The sequence below is a fragment of the Ailuropoda melanoleuca genome, chromosome 4, assembly GCF_002007445.2.
Source record: "Ailuropoda melanoleuca isolate Jingjing chromosome 4, ASM200744v2, whole genome shotgun sequence".
In the NCBI taxonomy this organism is placed as follows: Eukaryota; Metazoa; Chordata; class Mammalia; order Carnivora; family Ursidae; genus Ailuropoda; species Ailuropoda melanoleuca.
In genome coordinates this window covers 79,772,994-79,793,305 of record NC_048221.1, presented here as the reverse complement: position 1 = coordinate 79,793,305, position 20,312 = coordinate 79,772,994, and the positions used below count along the sequence as shown (strand labels likewise).

General features: G+C 35.8%; 1 protein-coding gene across 3 annotated transcripts in view; it reads left to right on the top strand.

The window, feature by feature from the left end:
• The window catches only part of RTN4 (reticulon 4), a 72,237-nt gene that overhangs the window by 19,661 nt on the left and 32,264 nt on the right, over window positions 1-20,312 (top strand). The window contains exons 2-3 of one of the 3 annotated variants that reach the window (XM_019792852.2): window positions 1,190-1,246; window positions 1,921-4,323. In XM_019792852.2, coding sequence (XP_019648411.1) covers window positions 1,929-4,323 — 2,395 coding nt within the window. In that variant the 5' untranslated portion in view covers window positions 1,190-1,246; window positions 1,921-1,928. Of the gene's footprint in view, window positions 1-1,189; window positions 1,247-1,920; window positions 4,324-18,782; window positions 19,013-20,312 lie in introns of those variants that run through there. The other 2 variants (XM_011237865.3, XM_011237873.3) reach the window with 2 other exon arrangements.

Sequence of the window (20,312 nt, the reverse complement as noted above, 5' to 3'; positions counted from 1 at the left end):
CCTCCTGTAATCCTAATGACCTCCCAACTGGCGCCATTTCCAAATACTATCACAGTGGAGATTAAGGCTTCAACATAGGAATTTGGGGGGAGGGGGACACAAACATTCAGTTCATAACATACATGTGTGTTTGAAAAAGTGAGCTCTGGAGTTGAATTGACAGGAGTCTCACTAGTTACGTATTGAGTGAGTTACTCCTCTGTGACTCAGTTGTTTATTGTTGTTGTTGTTAACCTGTAAAATGGGGGCTGTTAACTCCACACTTATAACAATAGAGTTGTAGGGAATAAAACAAGTTCCTGCATGTAAAGCACTCAGAATAACAAGTATCCCCTTGGGATGCCAGGGTGACTCAGTGGATTCAGCATTGGACTCTTGATTTTGACTCAGGTCATGATCTCAGGGTCATGAGATCCACTTTCGGCTCCTTGCTGAGTGTGGAGCCTTCTTAAGATTCTTCCTCTCCCTCTGCCCCTCCCCCCGTCATGTGTGCGCTCTCCCTCTCTCTCTCTCAAAAAAAAAAAAAGTATCCCTCAATGTTAATTTTAAGCAAAACAAGACTGATGATAATAATTATCTTCCTAATGACAATTACTGTTTTCTTTGCAATTTGGACAGTGGTATATAGCGCTGATGTCCTCACAGACTAGTGTACAGTGACTATTAGAATGTTTTTCTTTAGAGATAGACCTGGAATATGAGAAAATATGCATGATTCTCTGAAAGTGTTCTTCTGAACTGAACATATGCTAATAAAAAAGGGTTAAGCAAAAGTAATTATTAATTTTATTCAAATGCATTTTTAAAATTTTTGGCTTTGATTAGGGAAAAAATTTACCTATCTGAAAATGTGAATAAAAGTTTGGATGCCATGTGTTAACTGAGAAGAAGAATATCTTAAAGCCACTTTGGTTTTTGAAATTTCTTTAACATAACCCTGTTATTGCCTCTTGAGAAATGATAGGTTCTATGGATATCATTTAATCATCTCTATAATATACATGATAATTTAATCTGAATTAATGGTACTACTGATAGTACTACTTTTTCTTTTCCATCTTGGCTTTTTCTTTGTAAAAGTTTTGTGTTAACTCATTACAAACTGAACCCTTGCTTGCTCCTCTTACCTTTAGTCTCCTTCAAACTCTGTCTTTATTTCTGCTGAGGTTATATTCTATTTGTTTTTCAGATGAGACACTTTTTGCTCTTCCTGCTGCATCTGAGCCTGTGATACACTCCTCTACAGGCAAGTTCTTTCTGCTAGCCTTTTATCCTCTGTGTATTCTAACTTTAACTCTTTAGTTTTATTAACTCTGTACAGAGTGGTTTGAGTTTACTAAAAATTAGCATGGTTCCAAGAATGTTTGTCTATTGAAAAAGTTGAAATTTATATTTTATATGCTATGTCCAAGAGAGAAATGGGCAGAACCTGATTAATAAATTGGATATATGTAAGGAATTCTTGGACCCTTGATTTACATTTATATGTTGACTAGTCCTTTTTTCAAATGCAGTTTACTTATAGCTGAAAGGCTTTCATAGAATGAATGCCATTCTTTGGCATTTAATTATTCAGTCATTTCTGCGCTGTCAGACTCTCTTCTCAAATTCTTTTGTCTTCCTCTAAAACTAGTTAGAAGTAGCTTTTCTCGATTGATTATACTTGAGGTTTTTTTTCCAGAGACTCGATTTATGCCTTTTCATAGCGTGTAATTGCCTCTGTAGCCATGCATGTTTTATTGACAATAGCTTTAATTTTCTCAGTAATGATTCAAGACTACTTATTTATTTATTGTTATTAACATTTAATTTTAGTTAACATTAACTCTTTACTAACAGTATTTTGAATCTGTCATAAAACTTGCATTAACTCTGAGAACGCTGGCATTCTCTAACTTTCCTTTCTGTCCATGGTCACAGAAAAAATTATGGACTTGAAGGAGCAGCCAGGTAACACTGTTTCCACTGGTCAAGAGGATTTTCCATCTGTCCTGCTTGAAACTGCTGCTTCTCTTCCTTCTCTGTCTCCCCTCTCAGCTGCTTCTTTTAAAGAACATGAATATCTTGGTAATTTACCAGTATTACCCACCGAAGGAACACTTCAAGAAACCTCAACTGACGCTTCTAAAGAGTTCACTGAGAAGGGAAAAAATCCATTTGTAGACAGAGATTTAACAGAGTTTTCACACTTGGAATACTCAGATATGAGACTGTCATTGAGTGGCTCTCCAAAATCAGAATCTGCCGTAATTGTAGCAAATCCTAGGGAAGAGAATAAAGATGAAAAGGAGGATTTAGTTAGTAATAACAGCCTTCGTAATCAACAAGAGTTACCCATAGCCCTTACTAATAAATCAGTTAAAGAAGAGGACAAAGTTATGTCTCCAGAAAAAACAAAGGACGGTTTCAATGAAAAGGGAATTGCAGCAGAAGCTCCAATGAGGGAAGAATATGCAGACTTCAAACCGTTTGAGCGGGTTTGGGACGTAACAGATCCTTCTAAGCAAGACAGCGATGTGTTGGCTGCTGGAGGTAATATAGAGAGCAAGTTAGAGAGTAAAGTGGATCAGAAATGTTTTGCTGACAGCCCTGAGCAAACAAATCATGAAAAAGATAGTGAAAGCAGTAATGATGATACTTCTTTTCCCAGTACACCAGAGGCTGTAAAAGACGGTTCAGGAGCATATATCACATGTGCTCCCTTTAACCCCACAGCAACTGAAAACCTTTCGACAAACATTTTTCCTTTGTTGGAAGATCATACTTCAGAAAATAAGACAGATGAAAAAAAGATAGAAGAAAAAAAGGCCCAAATTGTAACGGAGAAGAATTTTAGTACCAAAACATCAAACCCTTTCCTTGTAGCAACACAGGATTCTGAGGCAGATTATGTCACAACAGATAATTTGTCAAAGGTGGCTGAGGAAGTCGTGGCAAACATGGCTGAAGGTCTAACCCCAGATTTAGTACAGGAAGCGTGTGAAAGTGAATTGAATGAGGCTACAGGTACAAAGATTGCTTTTGAAACAAAAATGGACTTGGTTCAAACATCAGAAGCTATGCAGGAGTCCCTGTATCCTGTGGCGGCACAGCTTTGCCCGTCTTTTGAAGAATCTGAAGCTACCCCTTCACCAGTTTTGCCTGACATTGTTATGGAAGCACCGTTAAATTCTGTAGTTCCTAGTGCTGGTGCTTCTGCAGTGCAGCCCAGTCCATCACAATTAGAAGCTCCCCCTTCAGTTAATCATGAAAGCATAAAACTTGAGCCTGAAAATCCCCCACCGTATGAAGAGGCCATGAATGTACCACCAAAAACTGTATCCGGAATAAAGGAAGAAATGGAAGAGCCTGGAAGTGTTAATGTAGCTGTTCAAGAAACAGAAGCTCCTTATATCTCTATTGCATGTGATTTAATTAAAGAAACGAAGCTCTCTACTGAACCGTCTTCAGATTTCTCCGATTACTCAGAAATAGCAAAAGTCGCGCAGCCAGTGGCTGATCATTCTGAGTTAGTTGAGGATTCATCACCTGATTCTGAACCGGTGGACTTATTTAGTGATGATTCAATACCTGAAGTTCCACAAAAACAAGATGAAGCTGTGATACTTGTGAACGAAAATCTCACGGAAGCTTCTCAGTTGATGATGGAACATGAAAATAAGGAAAAACTCAGTGCGTCACTACCACCTGAGGGGGGAAAGCCGTATTTGGAATCTTTTCAGCCCAATTTAGATACCACAAAAGATAACTTGTCACCCGATGAAGTTTCAGCATTGACCCAAAAGGAGAAAGTTCCTTTGCAGATGAAGGAGCTCAATAGTGCAGTTTATTCAGATGATGGCTTATTTATTGCTAAGGATGCAAAAGTAAGGGAGAGTGAAACATTCTCAGATTCATCTCCAATTGAGATTATAGATGAGTTCCCTACATTTGTCAGTTCTAAAACTGATTCTTCTCCTAAATTAACCAGGGAATACACTGATCTAGAAGTATCCCACAAAAGTGAGATTGCTAATGTCCAGGATGAAGCTGGGTCATTACCTTGCTCAGACTTACCTCACGACCTTTCTTTCAAAAACGTACAACCTAAAGATGAAGATAAAGTCCATGTCCCGGATGAACTCTCCAAAGACAGGTCTGGTATTTCGAAGGTGCCCTTACTGCCTCCAGATGTTTCTGCTTTGGCCACTCAAACAGAAATAGGCAGTATAGTCAAACCCACAGTCCTTGTGAAAGAAGCTGAGAAAAAAACCCCTCCTGATACAGAGCAAGAGACCAGATCACCATCTGCTGTATTTTCAGCAGAGCTGAGTAAAACTTCAGGTAATCTGTCCATACATTCTTTTGTACTTTCTTGCCACCTTTTGATTTATCATGGAACATTCCACTACATTTTTCTGTAGTATATTACATTTATAGTCTCTAATATATCACATTGGTAAAAATTCTTTTCTCCTGTCTCAGAAGTTTTAGTGCTTTTTTTTTTTTTTAACTCCTCTTGTACTCATTACTTGCTTTTGCTTGTAACTTTTTTCCACACAATTATTCATTGCTCCTTTTTATATTATACTCCAGAACTGGAAGATTATATTAGAATTGGCTTCATGTCTGTCTTTCTTTTCTTTCCCTTCAGTATTTCCTCATAGCATGAAGAGCAAGAGGTATTAAAACATTTTCAGATGTATTTACTATTGTTTTCCCAGAAATTACTTCATTTAAAATTTTTATGAAAGGACATTTCTGTAACATGTCTCCAATATTTCAATATACTGCTACATTTTCCAGTAATAGGTATAGCATATTGTGTAGCAGACATTTTGTTGAAAAGTATAAATTGAGGTATGCTGTTACGAATTCTTCCAAAAAGTAGGGATTGTCGTTTTTTCTTTTGACACTACATTTCCCACACACTTGATTTGTGTAGAGTGATTTGCACATGTGTTTTTTAATTTAGCATTCTAATTTAGCTGTGTTTTCTATAAAAATGTGTAGTGATTATTTATTTATTGAGTATACTTATGTTTTGGAGATGGGTAGTACTAGTGGCAGAGAGACCAGGTTAGAGATTGTTGCTATAATCTAAGAGGACATTAGGAATATTAAGGTGGTGGGATGAACATGGAGACATAGGACTTGATGTTTGATTGGATATGGACATGAAGGATAAGGGAAGAAGTTAAAGATGACTCCAGGAACCCTGGATTCCTTGTGTTTCCAAAAACATGTGTGCCAGTATGAGAAACTGGGGGAACATGAGAGAATAATGTGGGTTTAAAGAGAGAAGATAAAAAATTCTGTTTTGAATATTTTGGTATTAAAGTACCTTTGAGACCTCCAAGAAGTGATGGATGTTATATATATGAAAATTTTGAGAGAGACCTTGGCTGTTTGTGGATATTTATCCTGGGCTCAGAGATAGTAATTGATGCTGCAGATATCAACTAGGGAGAGCCAAGAAAAGGGGAAGCTTTGAAGGTGGAAGAATTATTCAGTATTATCAAATGCAAGAGAGTTTGGTTAAGATAAGGACTGAGAATTTGTCAAAAAGTAGGGAAGGTGTTGGCATAACAATGGTAGGTGGTGTGGGTGGACAGGGCTGGGGTGAGGAGTGAATGAAGGAGACTTGAGTAAATGGATACTAGATGTTGACAATTTTTAAGTTTGAGATCATGGGGGGCCTAGGTAGCTCGATTGGTTAAGCATCCAACTCTTGATTTCAGCTCGGGTCTTGATCTCAGGGTTGTGAGGTCGAGCCTCGCTCAGAGCCTGCTTGAGATTCTTTCTCTCCCTTTGCCCTCCCCCTCATTTGCTCTTGCACTCTGTCTCAAAAAAAAAAAAATGTTTAAGGTCTTGGAGAAAGAATGATAGCGAGAATAATAAGGGAGAGGATAGAGTTGAGGAAGGGCCTTTTTGTTTTCTTAAAAATGGGAGTGAAAGTCTAAATAAAGTTGCTAGTAGAAAAGTCAGGAGGGCTGGGGCGCCTGGGTGGTGCAGTCGTTAAGCGTCTGCCTTCGGCTCAGGGCGTGATCCCGGCGTCCAGGGATCGAACCCCATATCAGGCTTCTCCGCTAGGAGCCTGCTTCTTCCTCTCCCACTCCCCCTGCTTGTGTTCCCTCTCTCGCTGGCTGTCTTTGTCAAAATAAATAAATAAAATCTTAAAAAAAAAAAGAAAAAAAGTCAGGAGGGGATGGTGTATGGGATGAGATCCAGAATTCAGGTGAAGGAATTGGAACAGTTTTAGAAGACATTGATTGTAGTGAATGGAAGGGAAAGTTTGGGTGTTGGTAACTGCTGGTTTCGTGGCTGGAAGTTGAGGGGAGTGTATGATGGTTTGTGTTTATTCTTTAAAGTGGTATGTTAGGTCATTTGCTGAGAATGAACTGGAACATGCTTGGGTGGAAGAGGTCTGACTAGGGAAACAAAGACATTGTATTAAGAGTCCAGTCAAGGTTGAAGGGTAGTTTGTATGACAGGATGATTTTTCTTTAATTGTGCTTAACATACTGGGTATAGGTTCAGGGAAGGCAAATGCTTGTATTGATTCACTCTTGTGTTTTGCTAGAGGGGCCTGGCCCAGCGAAAGGACAGTGAATCAAAGTAATTGAAGATAATAGTAGTTTGATGTGATGGACTGTGGCATCTAAGTTGAAGAATATAAAGAAGAGAGCAGGGGGAGTTGATAGATAGATGAATAGAAGGTCACAGAACTTGTGGTCTAAATGAGATCTAAGAACTAAGAGTAAAAAGAAAAAAAATATGAACACTGGAATGGTTGGAGGTTGTGGTCAAAGTAGGATTGTGCGTGTGTATTTGTTGGATGTTGAACTTAGAATTCCAGATGGATTATTATGGCCAAAGTTTGGCCATGAGGCAAGGACTGAAGTTGAGTGGGGTGAAGGTTGCTAGAGCTAAGGTCAAGTGAACCTTGAGGCTAAGAAGTTGGATTGCTCTCATATAGTCACTCAGGATGATGACAGGACTTGGGGTGGAGAAGATTAGAAAATATGGGACAAAAGACTTTGGTAAAAGGGCAAGTAGGGCAGCTGGCAGGATGGTAGATGGAAGCAGTAAGGAAAGATAGAGAATGTCATAGCTGAATAACTAGGACTTTGCCCAAGGCCTCTGAGATAGTAGCCTCGAAGCAGCCTTGGTGAGCTAAGAAGGGTACTGACCTCCTCTCCCTCAAGTATGCAGGTGTAAGAGAATAAATAGCCTCTATTTAGAGTTACGTGTGGAAAGCAGTATCTGCAGGGAAGAGCCAGGTTTCATGAAAGGAGGTAGTGGTAGGAATGTTCAATAAACAAGTTGAAGATTAGGGGAAACAGTTCACAGTGGAATGGATTTTTTTTTTAAAGACATTTATTTATTTTGGAAATACAGGAGAGGGGCAAAGAGAGAGGGAGAGAGAGAATCTCAAGCTGACTCTGTACTGAGCGTGGAGCTGGACATGGGGCTCCATCTCACCTGATAATGACCTGAGCTGAAGAGTCAACCAACTGAGCCACCCAGGAGCCCCTGGAATAGGGTTTTTAAACAGCACAATAAAATGGTTTAGGAGACAATGGTAGAAAGAAGAGTCTGAGAATCCCAGAGCACCGTGGTAATGATACAGTGTGGGTGAAGACCATGGATAAACAGTGATGTGAGCAATGCTTTATAATAGCTTGTGAAGTCCCACTTTCTCTAACCCAACATTTCCTCCCAGAACTTACTGTTAGCAGTCCCCTAGTAGATTGGAGCACTCGGGAGTCAGCAGTTCCTTGGATTGATTTTTACTAAACCTAGGGATCTTGGCCTGTACTGATTGTAGCCTAATAGTTTAGAATTAAGTAAGGGAAGAGGGCTTTGAAGGCTAAGTAGGGATGGTTGAAGAAGGAAGTAAAAGCAGTGGTTGAGTATTCTCTTTAGAAAATAGTTATTGAAGTCTTTTCTCTGAGAAAACTGTTGCTCATGCTTCTTTTACTCAATCTTTTTTTTTTTTTTAAATTAAGTGTCCTAGCAGCTCGCTAGTGAATAGAAAACTCTATGGATACACCCAATATACGTATGCTACAGAAGTCATGCAAAGGAGACCCATTGTGGTGTAATAAAAACATTGTGGATGATGTGAGTTCTAGTCTCTGCTGTCCCACTGACAACCACTTTATCTCTCTAGAAATAAATTTCCTTCTCTGTAAGAAGGAATTGAATTAGGTCCTTGCGACCTGATGGTTTCTTGGACTTTAATTTTAACAGGCATCTGTTTTAAGCAGTGGCTAGTTGCTTCAGGGTGCTTTATACCAAGCATTGTATTAGTTTTTTGGAAGAGGTGTGGAGGAAGATGACTAAGACAGTGTCTTGCCCTCCAGCAACTTTCAGTCAGCTGGTGGAAACAGACTGGTAAGGACATAGCTGAACATTGTAACATATATTATAAAGGTACAAGTGCTTCCCTATCTTCGAAAAACCATGGTTAAGTGTACTGAAGTCAAATGAACCAAAGAGTAGCAAGAGACTGTTAAGAACATTAGAGAGGTTGTTTTCTCACATGGCCAAAAATTTTATACCATCCCTATTGTGATATACTTGGGTGTGTTTTAAAAATTTTGGGGTCATTTATTAAAGCATTAATAAATATTAAATAACAAAATACTATTTCCTCAGATAATTTATAATTCAGTTTATTCTCCTTGTTTTCTTAAATGGCATTTGTTGGTAGAATTCGGTTTTAATTTTGGGAAGAAAGGCTGATTTTTGTGAGGAGGATGAGCAAGATATCGTGATATAGGCTTTGATGCCTTACTGATATTTTTGGATAAAATTTGTCATGAAAAAAATGAATGCTAGTCTTCCTCTTCTCCCTTGATAAAGGAATTTTATCAAACTATTTTTAATAATAACATGTAAATATTGATTTTTCTCAGGTCATAATTAAGAACATTTATTTTGTTTTTTTTCTTCGGTATTTCATTGTTTAGAGGCAGATTTTGATGATCTAGGCTCAGCATTTCATATATGTTCTTAAAAAGATTTATGGTTTCCATTTTTATTTAAAATATATTGTGATTATTATTGGCACTTTAGTTTTTCACTTTGCACTCATTTAAAAAATAAAACAACAGGCAGAAGATAAAATATTCTAATAATTGTGTACATTTATACTACTGTATATAGACCAAGATAGTGAAACTTCTGAGAGAATAATTGACTAACAGGTAGCACTACCACATGACAGTTGAAATGCTTTCCTTAGATGATGGCATGGAAATTTGGCATAGGAATGTCAGGTTAGGGATATAAGTATATAATGACTGGAAGTGGAAGATCACCAACACATAGTAAGGGTACAGAGAGGCTAGCTCTTTCTTTGGGATATTAGGAATGGCTTTGCAGAACAGAAGATCCTTTGAAAGTTACAGATAGCAAATGCGAGTAGACACATAGGCCTGTTCATTTATATAAAACATGATAAAAAATTTTTGAGGTTCTGTTTTGGTGTATTTGGGGCAGGTGTATGTGTATGGATGTTATGGTCAGTATGTAGAAACCTACTCACTTGCATCTAAGGACATAGTGGGTTTCCAGACTGCCGTGGGTGGCAAAGTAAAAAGAAACATTTAGGTTTTTGTCAGACTAGACTGAAAAACCAGTCAATGCGAAAGGAAGGTTTATGATACAGTAGATGCTAAATAGAATTGAAATAAATAATGGTATCATTTAGGAGAATTTCTTTTTAAAGGACAGTTGCTTTTTAAAAATTAACTTTTATTTGGAAGCAACATCGAACTTAATTGCAAAAATAAAAATAGTGCAAAGAATGTCTTACTATCTTCATTTAAATTTAACCTATTAACATTTTCCCTATTTGCTCTATCAGTTATGATCTCCTTCTATAAATAACTAGATATGGATACCTATATACATCCCTATTTTTCCTGAACCATTTGACACTAAGTTATATACATTCTGTTTTATCCCTAAATTCTTCAAAAAGGGTATTTTCTTGCGTAACCTCGGTACAGCTATAAACTTCATAAATTTACATGGATAAAATACTTTTTTCTAATCTACCATCCATATTCAAATGTGACATTTAACCTAATAATGTGTCCTGTATAGTGTCCTCTACTACAAGATCTAGTCTAGGGCCAAAATTTGCTTTTAGTAGTCATGTTGTTTTTCGCTCCTTTTATCTGTTACATTTCCAGTATTTATCTCTTATGACATTAACAGTTTTGAAGAACATAGGCCCTTCCCCCTCTCCCTTTTTAATAGAACATTGTAATTCTGCATTCATCTGCTGTTTCTCAGTGATTAGATTGAGATTATGGTTTCATGGCCAAAATGAGATGATGTAGTACCCCTTACCTCTCTCATGGGATCATATCTGAACATACCCATTATTCATAAGTCTCTCATTAATGAGATTAATTTTTACCATCTGTTTAAGGTGGTTCCTCATTTCCGTACTATGTAATTTCTTTCATCTTACAGCTAATAAGCAGTCTGAGGGGTGACCTTGCAAGACTATGCAAATATCCTGCTCTCCATCAAAATTCCCTCCTAGATTTAGCGTCTACTGATGATTCTTGCTTGATTCAGTCTTTACCATGAAGGTTGCAAAAGGATAAATGTGGAGGGAGTGTTGGAATCAAAAATTATCACTTGTCCATGGCATTCTGCTGTCAGCAAGAGCCTCCTTTTCTATGATTTTAATTATAATTACCAATATGAATTTATGAATTTCTCTTTTCCCCCTAATGGCTTATAATTCATTATTGTACTTAATTATTTTGGTTGTAAATTGTCCCAGATTTGGAAGGGCCTTGTTCAAGTTGGCTCAAGGACGTGCAGCTATCCTTTTTTGGGGGTGGAGAGGGAAGCACTTCTTATTTTCTAGCAAAACAAAATGTAGGCTCATCTTATGCCTACTCTGTCGCAGCCCTGGAATCAATCATTTCTCAAAGGATCCCCGATTCTTTTTGGACCCTAGTTGTACTCCTTGCTTCCTTGAGGTCTTCTCATTTTAGTCTTTCAGTGGACAGAGAGAGGTAGGAAATGCTTATATACAAACATAAAATACGTACAAATAAACCTAAGCACATACACATACTTGTATTTGAAATCATGAGTTCACACATACACCTCCAATTCTGAGCCATTCCCAGAGGATTATTTCTTTATTCCTTCATTTCGTATTTGTATGCTTCTTCTGTAGTGAGAACCCAGCTGCTAACACTACCAATACATTTACTCATTTGCTTAACCCTCTAATATTTCTAAATAGCTTTAGAATGTCTTCTAATACCATTATAGTAGACACAGTAAAATAAATTCAGGGTTATTTTGCAAATCTCCCTCCCCAAGCCTCCGAGATTGAATGTGTATAGTCAAGTACAAGTTACTTTGGATCACTTTTTTCCCTCTCCTCTTCCTTTTCTCTTCCCCAACCTTAGTGTGGTTATAATACTGATTTGAAATATAGTTAGATTAATTTGTTTGATTTCCTTTCAGTTTTAGGTTTTCTTTCTGTTTTGGAGGTTTTTAAATTGAGACTTCTGAAAGACCAGGAAAAGAAGCTGAACCCTTATCATTTTACCCAGAAAGGGGAGACTGCTATTTATGGGAAACCTCCTAAACATGAAGCAGTTTCACATATTTAGTCTCCTCCGTAATCTGAAAGAAGAAACCATTTTATGGATGACAGTATCCCAAGGTTACTTAGCAAATTATATAGTAAGCACAATACTTTTGAACTTCTGTGTTCCAGACATTGAGCTAACTTTCTTATTTATATTCTTATTTAATTGCACAAGGAAGATCTTTTTCCCAATAGGTGAGGAACTGGGATTCCAACTTGGGTTTTGTTCTCTTCTCAGTTGTTTTCCATTTTGGAATGAAAGGTTAGTTGTGAATTTAGCAGGCAACCAAGGTGCTTTTCTTTTATTACATACCTGTTGTGTTGGGGCATTAACAATATAAGACATTTTTAAAAAGTCAAGAAAGTTGTTTATCGTGTACATTTTCTGGCATGGTTTTCCACATGTAGGGTTAGCAAAATGAAGGTAACACTTTTTGCTTCCATGTAGAGACTGAATAACCCTCTAGCGGTGAACAACTGGTATCTATGTTGTTGGTAAGCTATTGGTTGGTAAAGAAAGGTGCTAATGTCTCTCACCCAAACCACTGAGATCATCACTTAAGAATAGTGATTGCTTAATATGTTTGTTGGTTGCTTGGTTTGCCAATAATGCACGAATATTTTCTGTTCATAAACGAGTATAGATTGTGTTTTGCTGACCTGTTGGAACTATGGGTGAATGAAGTGTAAACCACCACCAACTTGATTGTTCGTTCATTGTACTTAACTATGTGATATCAAAGAATCCCCAAGTAGTACTGGCATTTTAATAAAAGGCTCACTTAAAAAGAGCCCATTTATCTAGGTAAAGAATTGAAAATTATCCTTTGCAAGTTAATATATGCTTGTTAAATGTGTTCATGAATAAAATCTTTCTTTAGATAGTGTAAATGACTTAAAACTTTTTTCTTACATGAAGAATTTACTATGTAGCCTTTGAAATTTCTCAGTAAAGCATTATAGATATTAAGGTTTGGTATTTTGGTTAAAATGTATTTTTAGTGAGCATATTTTGGACACTTTTTGGTATTTAATAGTTGGACTTTAATTATGACACTGAGCAGTTAATCTGATAAAAATAATAAATTTAAGTACCCTGAAAAATTAAAATGCTTACTCTTAACAAATTTAGTCGAAATACCTTTAACTGGAAATCTGTTAGTAAATTTACAATATAGCTAAATTAGAGATGGACTGTTGTTAATAAAAGAATTGACTATATTTATTTAAACAAATGTGACTTAAATGTCAAATGAATGGGGATTTATTTAGTGTTTAGTATGGGCCCAATACAGATTGAAAATAATTATGAAATATGTACCATGAAGGTTAGAGAACCTAACCTAAGAACTTAAATATAGTGTGTTTGAAAGAACTTCATTTTGGGCATCTTATAGACCTGAGTTCTAATCCTGCCTTTTCAGTGTTTAGCTGTATGACCATGGACAGATGTTTTAATCTGTTTGAGCTTCAGTACTTTCAGTAGTCAGAATTTGTCTGAAGGACCTGCTATCAGTAAAATCAGACCAGCGGTACATGAAACAATCTGCAATAATACATGCTCATTGTACAAATCTGAGTAGTAGAGAAAACTATTGAGATGAAAAAAATATGTAATCAGATAGCCCAGACATAATTGTTAATATTTTAGAATATATTCTTCTCATCTATTTTCTATGCATGTGGATACTTTATGATGGAGTACAAAAATAAGTGTTTTGCCAAATTGGAATCATAGTCTACACATTGTTTATAGCTTTAAAAAAATTAGCAGTATCCTGGGCATCTGGGTGGCTCAGTCAGTTAAAGGGTCTGCCTTCGGCTCAGGTGATGATCTCACAGTCCTGGGATCAAGTACGGTGTCTCTCAGACTCCCTGCTCAGTGGGGAGTCTGCTTCCCCCTCTCCCTTTGCCCCCATGTTCATGCACGTACTCTCTCTCTCCCAAAAATAAATAAATAAAAATTTTTTAAAAATTTAAAATTAGCCGTATCTTGTATAATGCTGACATTTCTATATCATTCTGCTGCTGCATGATTTTTTAATGTTTAGTGTTCTTGGTATTGCATATAATTTAATTAGTTTGCTATTGTTGGATTCTTAGATGGCTTCTGACTTTTTAATTTATAAATAATGCTGCTATTGACCTCTTTATATTTAAATATGTTTTACATACCTGAATTATTCTTTTCTAAATTACTAGAAATAAACCCTAGGTAAATGAGTATGAGCGTTTTTAAGAGTTTTGACAAAAATTGGCTGTCAGAAAAGTTGTACTGATTTTTCCCCCTCTAAAAAAGTAAGAAAACACCTATTTCTCTATTATCACCAACAATTGATATTATTTATTCTTTTGCTTATTAGGTAATACTTCCGTATTATACAAAATTCAAAGAGCACAGTGACAGTAAGTCTTCTTCCTGTCTCAACTAGTCACTTCATACTCCTTCAGAGTCCTGTACTGTGACTTATTTCTTAGGTATCCTTCCAGACATTCTATATATGGCACTTAAAAAACAACAACAAAAAACCCTTTACCAGTTTGATAAGACGAAGTGGTATCTTGCAGTTTTGATCTTTGATGATTAGTGAAAGTAAACATGTTCCATATATTTATTGGCTGTTTTTATTTCTTTTGTGAATTGCCTGTTCATACCCTTTGCCCATTTTTAAATTTAGATGTTCTTCTGTTTCTGATTTTCTGAGAGTTCTTTACAAAGGATGAAAACAACTGTTATGTTACAGTTTTCCGAACAATTTTTATTTTACTTTACATTTTAGTGGACATTTTCAGTTTTCACATAGGAAAATATGTATGTATGTATGTATTATTTTATTTATTTATTTATTTATTTATTTATTTATTTAAAGATTTTATTTATTTGACACAGAGAGAGAGACAGCCAGCGAGAAAGGGAACACAAGCGGGGAATGGGAGAGGAAGAAGCAGGCTCCCAGCAGAGGAGCCTGATGTGGGGCTTGATCCCAGAATGCCGGGATCACGCCCTGAGCTGAAGGCAGACACTTAATGACTGCGCCACCCAGGTGCCCCTGTATTATTTTATTTTTACACCTGATTCTTAGCTATTTAAAATTGATTTTGAATTCTGGTCAGAGATCACATGCTTTCTTGATGGTGGAGTTATTTTTCTATTGCCATCATATTCTGATCTCTAGTTCCCTAGTATCAGGCAGAAGGAGTGAGAAAATTGAGAACATGGTTTTTGTTGGATTGTATGCCGAGTAAGACAATCTACTGGATGGGTGTTGGTGCCATCTAGTGTTATGTATAGAAAATAGGTCTACGGAACACTTTATAATTGACTATATAGAATAAATTCAGATGACCAGAGAAATTTAGTGAGTTGTGGATATTTGCTTTACATTAACAAATGACTTTAAAAATGACTTTATAAAAGGATTTTGACACATTGTGCTGAATCAAATGATTGAGTCATGTTATTTTAAATACGGAATGACCTTAAAGATTCTCCCAAACCTGTGTAGTTTGAAAACATGTAAGTTTTAAAAGATCTGTTCAGAGCCTAGTGACTATTAATTTTTTGATTCTGAATTTTCAAATGCTTTGCATCTTTTGGAATATGTATATTTATTTTAGATTATAGTACATGAAGCCAGCATTTATTTAGCTCTTATTGAGTAGTGTATCACTTTCAGTTTCTCTGTGGATTTTAGTATTTGTTTTTAGCAACTTATATGAAATTGTTTATAGACTTTACTCATTATTTTTTTGCCATTTGAACTTGTGTTGTCATTCTTTTTCTAGACTAAAGTCTTTCTCCATGTCTTCAGATTCAATTTAGTAGTTAATGTTGAAGTGCTGTAATTTAGTCCATAGAGGGCATTATATTACAGCTTATGGTATTAAACAGCATTGTTTAATACCTTTCAGTAATGAGACATATGTTTAGTTTTATATTTTTGTATAGCTCAGGATAATGAAGTTTTAAAATAAGGTTAAAATTCCTGTGTAACTATAGTTGTTTCTTTATTTAAAAAAAAAAAAGAATATTGTTTTCTGTTTCCAGAAAGTAGAAATACTTATTTTAGCTATCAAGAATTGTATACTAGCAATCCCCAGCTTAGAGAGTATCACTTTAAATCCAAATGACCACTCCTTTTTCATTTATTTCCCTTGATTTCTAAACATTGTAAAGAAAACAAACTTTAATTTTTCTGGAGTTCAGAAGTAGAGGAAGGAAAGAAATGGGAAGGCTGGCTGGAGCGGACTTAGAGCTTGTGTACTGCTGCCTGTTCCAAAGTACAGTCTTTAGTCTGAAATCCTGCCCTTCACACACACGCACACACCCACACCCACACCCTCTCTCTCTCTCTCTTTCTCTCTCTCTCTGCATGAGAAGGTTATAGAGAAAGGAATTTTTTTTATTCTTTAGTAGGAATTGATTTAATCATGATTTTCCTACTACTGAGGTTACGTGCGCTAAGAAAATGAGAGTTTTGATTTAAGATATGAGGAGAAGAGAAATCTAGAGAGTGTAGGTAATTTTAGAGCATGGTACCCTTTGGAAAGGAGTTAGTGTTGTGCTTGGGGAAGTTTTCATTTGTTTATGTCATGCTTTGTCCACTGGGGATGTGGATATTGAGGAGTGTGGGAAGTTGCCAAACTTGAACTTTGGAAAACTCATTTCAAAAGTTCTGTGTGAGGCTAATTTTACGTTTTAAAAAGGAGAATGTCTTCGTCATCCCTCCCCCCCCCCCCCCCCCCCCCCCCAATCTTCTGTGGTCTCCTTTGGAAGCTTTTACTTTTAGGGTAAAAATAGGTTCCTGTCCCAAATAATCAAAGTGCTGTTTTACAAGTTGGGATGTATGTTCTATTTGAAAGTTGTCCTTGAAAGAATTTATTTTTTAAACAAAATATTAGATATTTGAAGGAAAACAAAATAAATGAAGGTAAGTTTTTAACAGATTTATGTCCTTTATATGTGTGTTATGTTGGTATTTAATGTGGAGTAGGACCTATAAACTATCCGTATATAAATTTTTCTGAGCTGGAGTATAATGGAACTGTGTAGCAAAGCACAATAATGTGTTTGTGTGTGCGCGCGCATGCATGCTTGTACTTGTTTAGAAAGGTATTGGTTTATTCCCTAGAATTGAATGGCTTCATAGATGCGCTTTCTTAGATGTGTTTTATGTACCTTATCTCCTACTAGTTTGTTATTTGTAGCATAATAATAGTGTTAATTAGCTAGGACTAATATAAGGCCTACTTTTTGTCAGGGACTGTCCTAAGGCCTTTTGCTTATGCTAATTCATTTGATCCTTACTAAAAACATAGCTTATATGGCTTTATGTTTTTAACAGATTTGTATCATCAAGTTTTTAAATTTCAGTACTTTTTTTTTGCTTAGCTAACCAAACCTAAAATAACCTTTTAAAACTTTTTAAGAAAGAAATGGGTAAAATGTCAATTGATTTATATGAGTAAGTTTTTCCTGCAAACTTAATAGTTTGAATTGCAAAGACCCTAAAAATTAAAGAATTGGGTATCAGTATATAAGATCAAACTTCAGGGCTCCTATTTTGACTTTTAAATTTGCCAGGGGAGCTTTTAAGTGTATTTAGTGTTCAGATGAATGGTTGTTATTAGCACACATTCTTGCTCTTTGAGACTACTTTTAAATGTTTTGAATCAAATCAAGTACCAGCAGATGTAAGTAGTGTAAATGGTAAATACCTTTGTCTCAAGAAGTCTTTTTTTCCCCCTCTCCTATTTGTGCAGTAATCTCTGACTTGGAAGCAGTGTTTGGGTACTGTTTTTTTGAGTGTTTTATTCTAATGTTAAAGTATTTACATGTCTTCACAGTTTCAAGGGATTCATTCTTGGTTAGAGATAGTATTTTGGAAATATTTCATACTTAACTGAATAGTTTGAGATTTCAGAGTATTGTGTGAAGAAGCCAGACCTTTTCAGCCACGGTATGACTTTGGCGACAGGGTTCTCAAATACCACATTATACATGGGTCCAGTGAATAAAATTTTAAGTTAGAAATTGCTTTGCTTTATTTATGTGTGGAGTTAGAAAGGCAGATAGGAAAGAACTGAGTCATTGACCAGACCACTTCTGATTCTAAGGATTTTGCCGAATTTTACAGCAAGTTCCAGAAAATATTATACCAATTTCAGTGTAGCTGTATCATCTTCAGAAGTATGTACTTCTGTACATAGGCCATATATCTTATAATACTTCATCCTGTCACACACTTTAGAACATTTTAGCTGATTTGTCATTAAATGTTGCCTCTATAGCTTGGTTGAATGCTAGCATCAGTTAAACCAGTTTTGGAACATTAGTAAAGACATAATATTCTGCACTGGAATGAATGCCGGTTTTAGAAAGTTGAAGAAAAATTTTGAAAGGTCTATACATAGAGTTGTTTTTGTATTAGTAAAATTTTTGTTTGGTCTTATGTCATTTTCCCAAGGCAAATGATACAATTAGCACATGAATATTTCTCTTCAAGGTAAGAGTCTATTAATAGTACCTGCAGTAATGTTTAATAGATATTTATTGAAAGATTAAGTTGCAGCAGGTGATGATTAGGAATAAATATACACTTGTAAGTCTCTGGATTTCCATTATTGTAAAAGAAGAAATAGCATTACATAATGAGACTGCTGAGATTGAATAAAACCTTTTTTTCTTTTGAAGTAGCATATGTTCGGTAAATATTAATAATTTGACTTTGTGATTCATACCCTCGTAAGGGTGCAAATGCTGAATGCTTTAAACCTTAATAAACTCAGGAGAAAGTAAGAAGAGATTCAGCGGTTCCCAGGCTTGAAATTTAAGCTATTACCCTTCTTTGGATCAGTCCATTTTTGTCTTATTAGGTAACTATTGATTTTAGAGTTTTAAATGAAACTGAAAACCAGCAGCATAATTCACCCATCGATGAAAAGAAAAAAATTGCATATAGCTGTAAGTACATTGCAAATAGAATCAGTGGTTAGCTCTGCCAAAAGAACAGCTCTCTTTTCTTTCCTTTCTTTGGTAGCCTGCCCCTCCTCCCCCTGCAAAAGTAGCTCCCTTTGGTATGAGCAACAAGCAAAAGACTAGAACAATAAACACATAGGAGGAAGGCGGTAGTGCCTGAGTATTAGTAGCCTAGTTACAGATTGCACTGCGTCAGACTGTTCCACACCCAGAAGACATCAGGTGACTTCAGTCCTGCTGCAGTTGTGCAGCAGAGACTGCAGACTTCGCTTGAGGAAACGGATATTTCATGTCTCACAGGGTAGATTTGTGCAGTTACAGCTTTTCTGTTGGTATGCATAATTGATCATTGCATCTGGAGGGCAGATCGTGACAAGAGATGGACTGTCAGAAGAAAAATTGGAAGGACAAGGGTATATGTGCTTTTTAATCTTCTATTCGGTTTTTTTACGTGACCAATAATATATTTCTATGAATAAGCTTTGCAATTTTAGATGTATTTTGGATTGGAAATGGAGCCTATGAAAGCTTTAAAAGTTAAAGATTAAAACAGCTATTTCATATGTTTTTATATTTGGTTGTGTCTGAGAAAATGTCATGCTTTTCTGTTTCACTGGCATTTCATTTAGGCTTTGCAGTGCTGTCGTTGATTAGGTTCTATTCTTTAATATTGCACATTGTAAACATTGTATAGTTTAAATGCATTTCATTTGTTGGTCACTTTGTATTACATAATGACTTTGTATCTTTGTATTACATAATGACATGTTTTTGTGACTATTTTTTTTTTAAAGCTGATTTGGTGTAGTTGAGATTCTATCCAAGGTTTTTGTAGGTAGCAGGATACTGCGTTTGCAATTAAGCTTGTTTCTTCTTTGGAAATCTGATTGAACCTTTAAAGTCATCACCAGTCACATTTTAAGTAGATTATATTTTCGTATATCTTGAAATCATTAAGATGTATACAGAGTAGTTTTAAATGCATGTCTATATTTAAGTCTCTAACCTTTGTCCTTGTAATAACCAATCAGTGATCTTGATCCCCTTTCCTCCCCCTTGAAAGCCCAGATCCTTTCAAGTCTCAGTGGGTCATTGTGTAAGAATTTAAGCACACAAGTGGTAAAATGTTGACTCTAATGAATATTTTTAAAATATTTTACGTAGACGGTTAAATGTGCCACTTAAAAAAAGAAGGTGGTAAGCTATATATCTGGCCACTGTAATAAATTGTCTTAAAAATTATTAGAGCTATTTTAAGTAGTCCAAGTAGCCATTACACACAACAGTTGTTTTTTCTGGCCACATTTATGTTTTATAGTTTTTTAAAAATGTTATTTCCTTCGAGAGCAGAACTGGTGATACTGTTTCTAAAAGCAGTATGTGGAGCTAATTAAAGTAACATTCATAACATCCTTTAAAAAATTGGTTCAATAAAGAAATGTGGGGAAAAGGTGAGTTTGAGATTGAGTTCACATTGAGACAGATTCTTATAGTTACAATTTAAAGACGAGAAAATAGTACAGCTTTGGATTTTTACCTTTATTGTTTCTTTATATGTGAATTTAATGAAGAGAAGGATTTTTATTTCTTCATCCTTCTGACCTAATGAAAGGTGAATTGAAACACTAGTTTTTGATAATGAAAATTGAAAATAGTGATAACAAATACAGTAAAACAAGCCTTAAAAATGGGTAAAAAGTTACATCAGGGTCT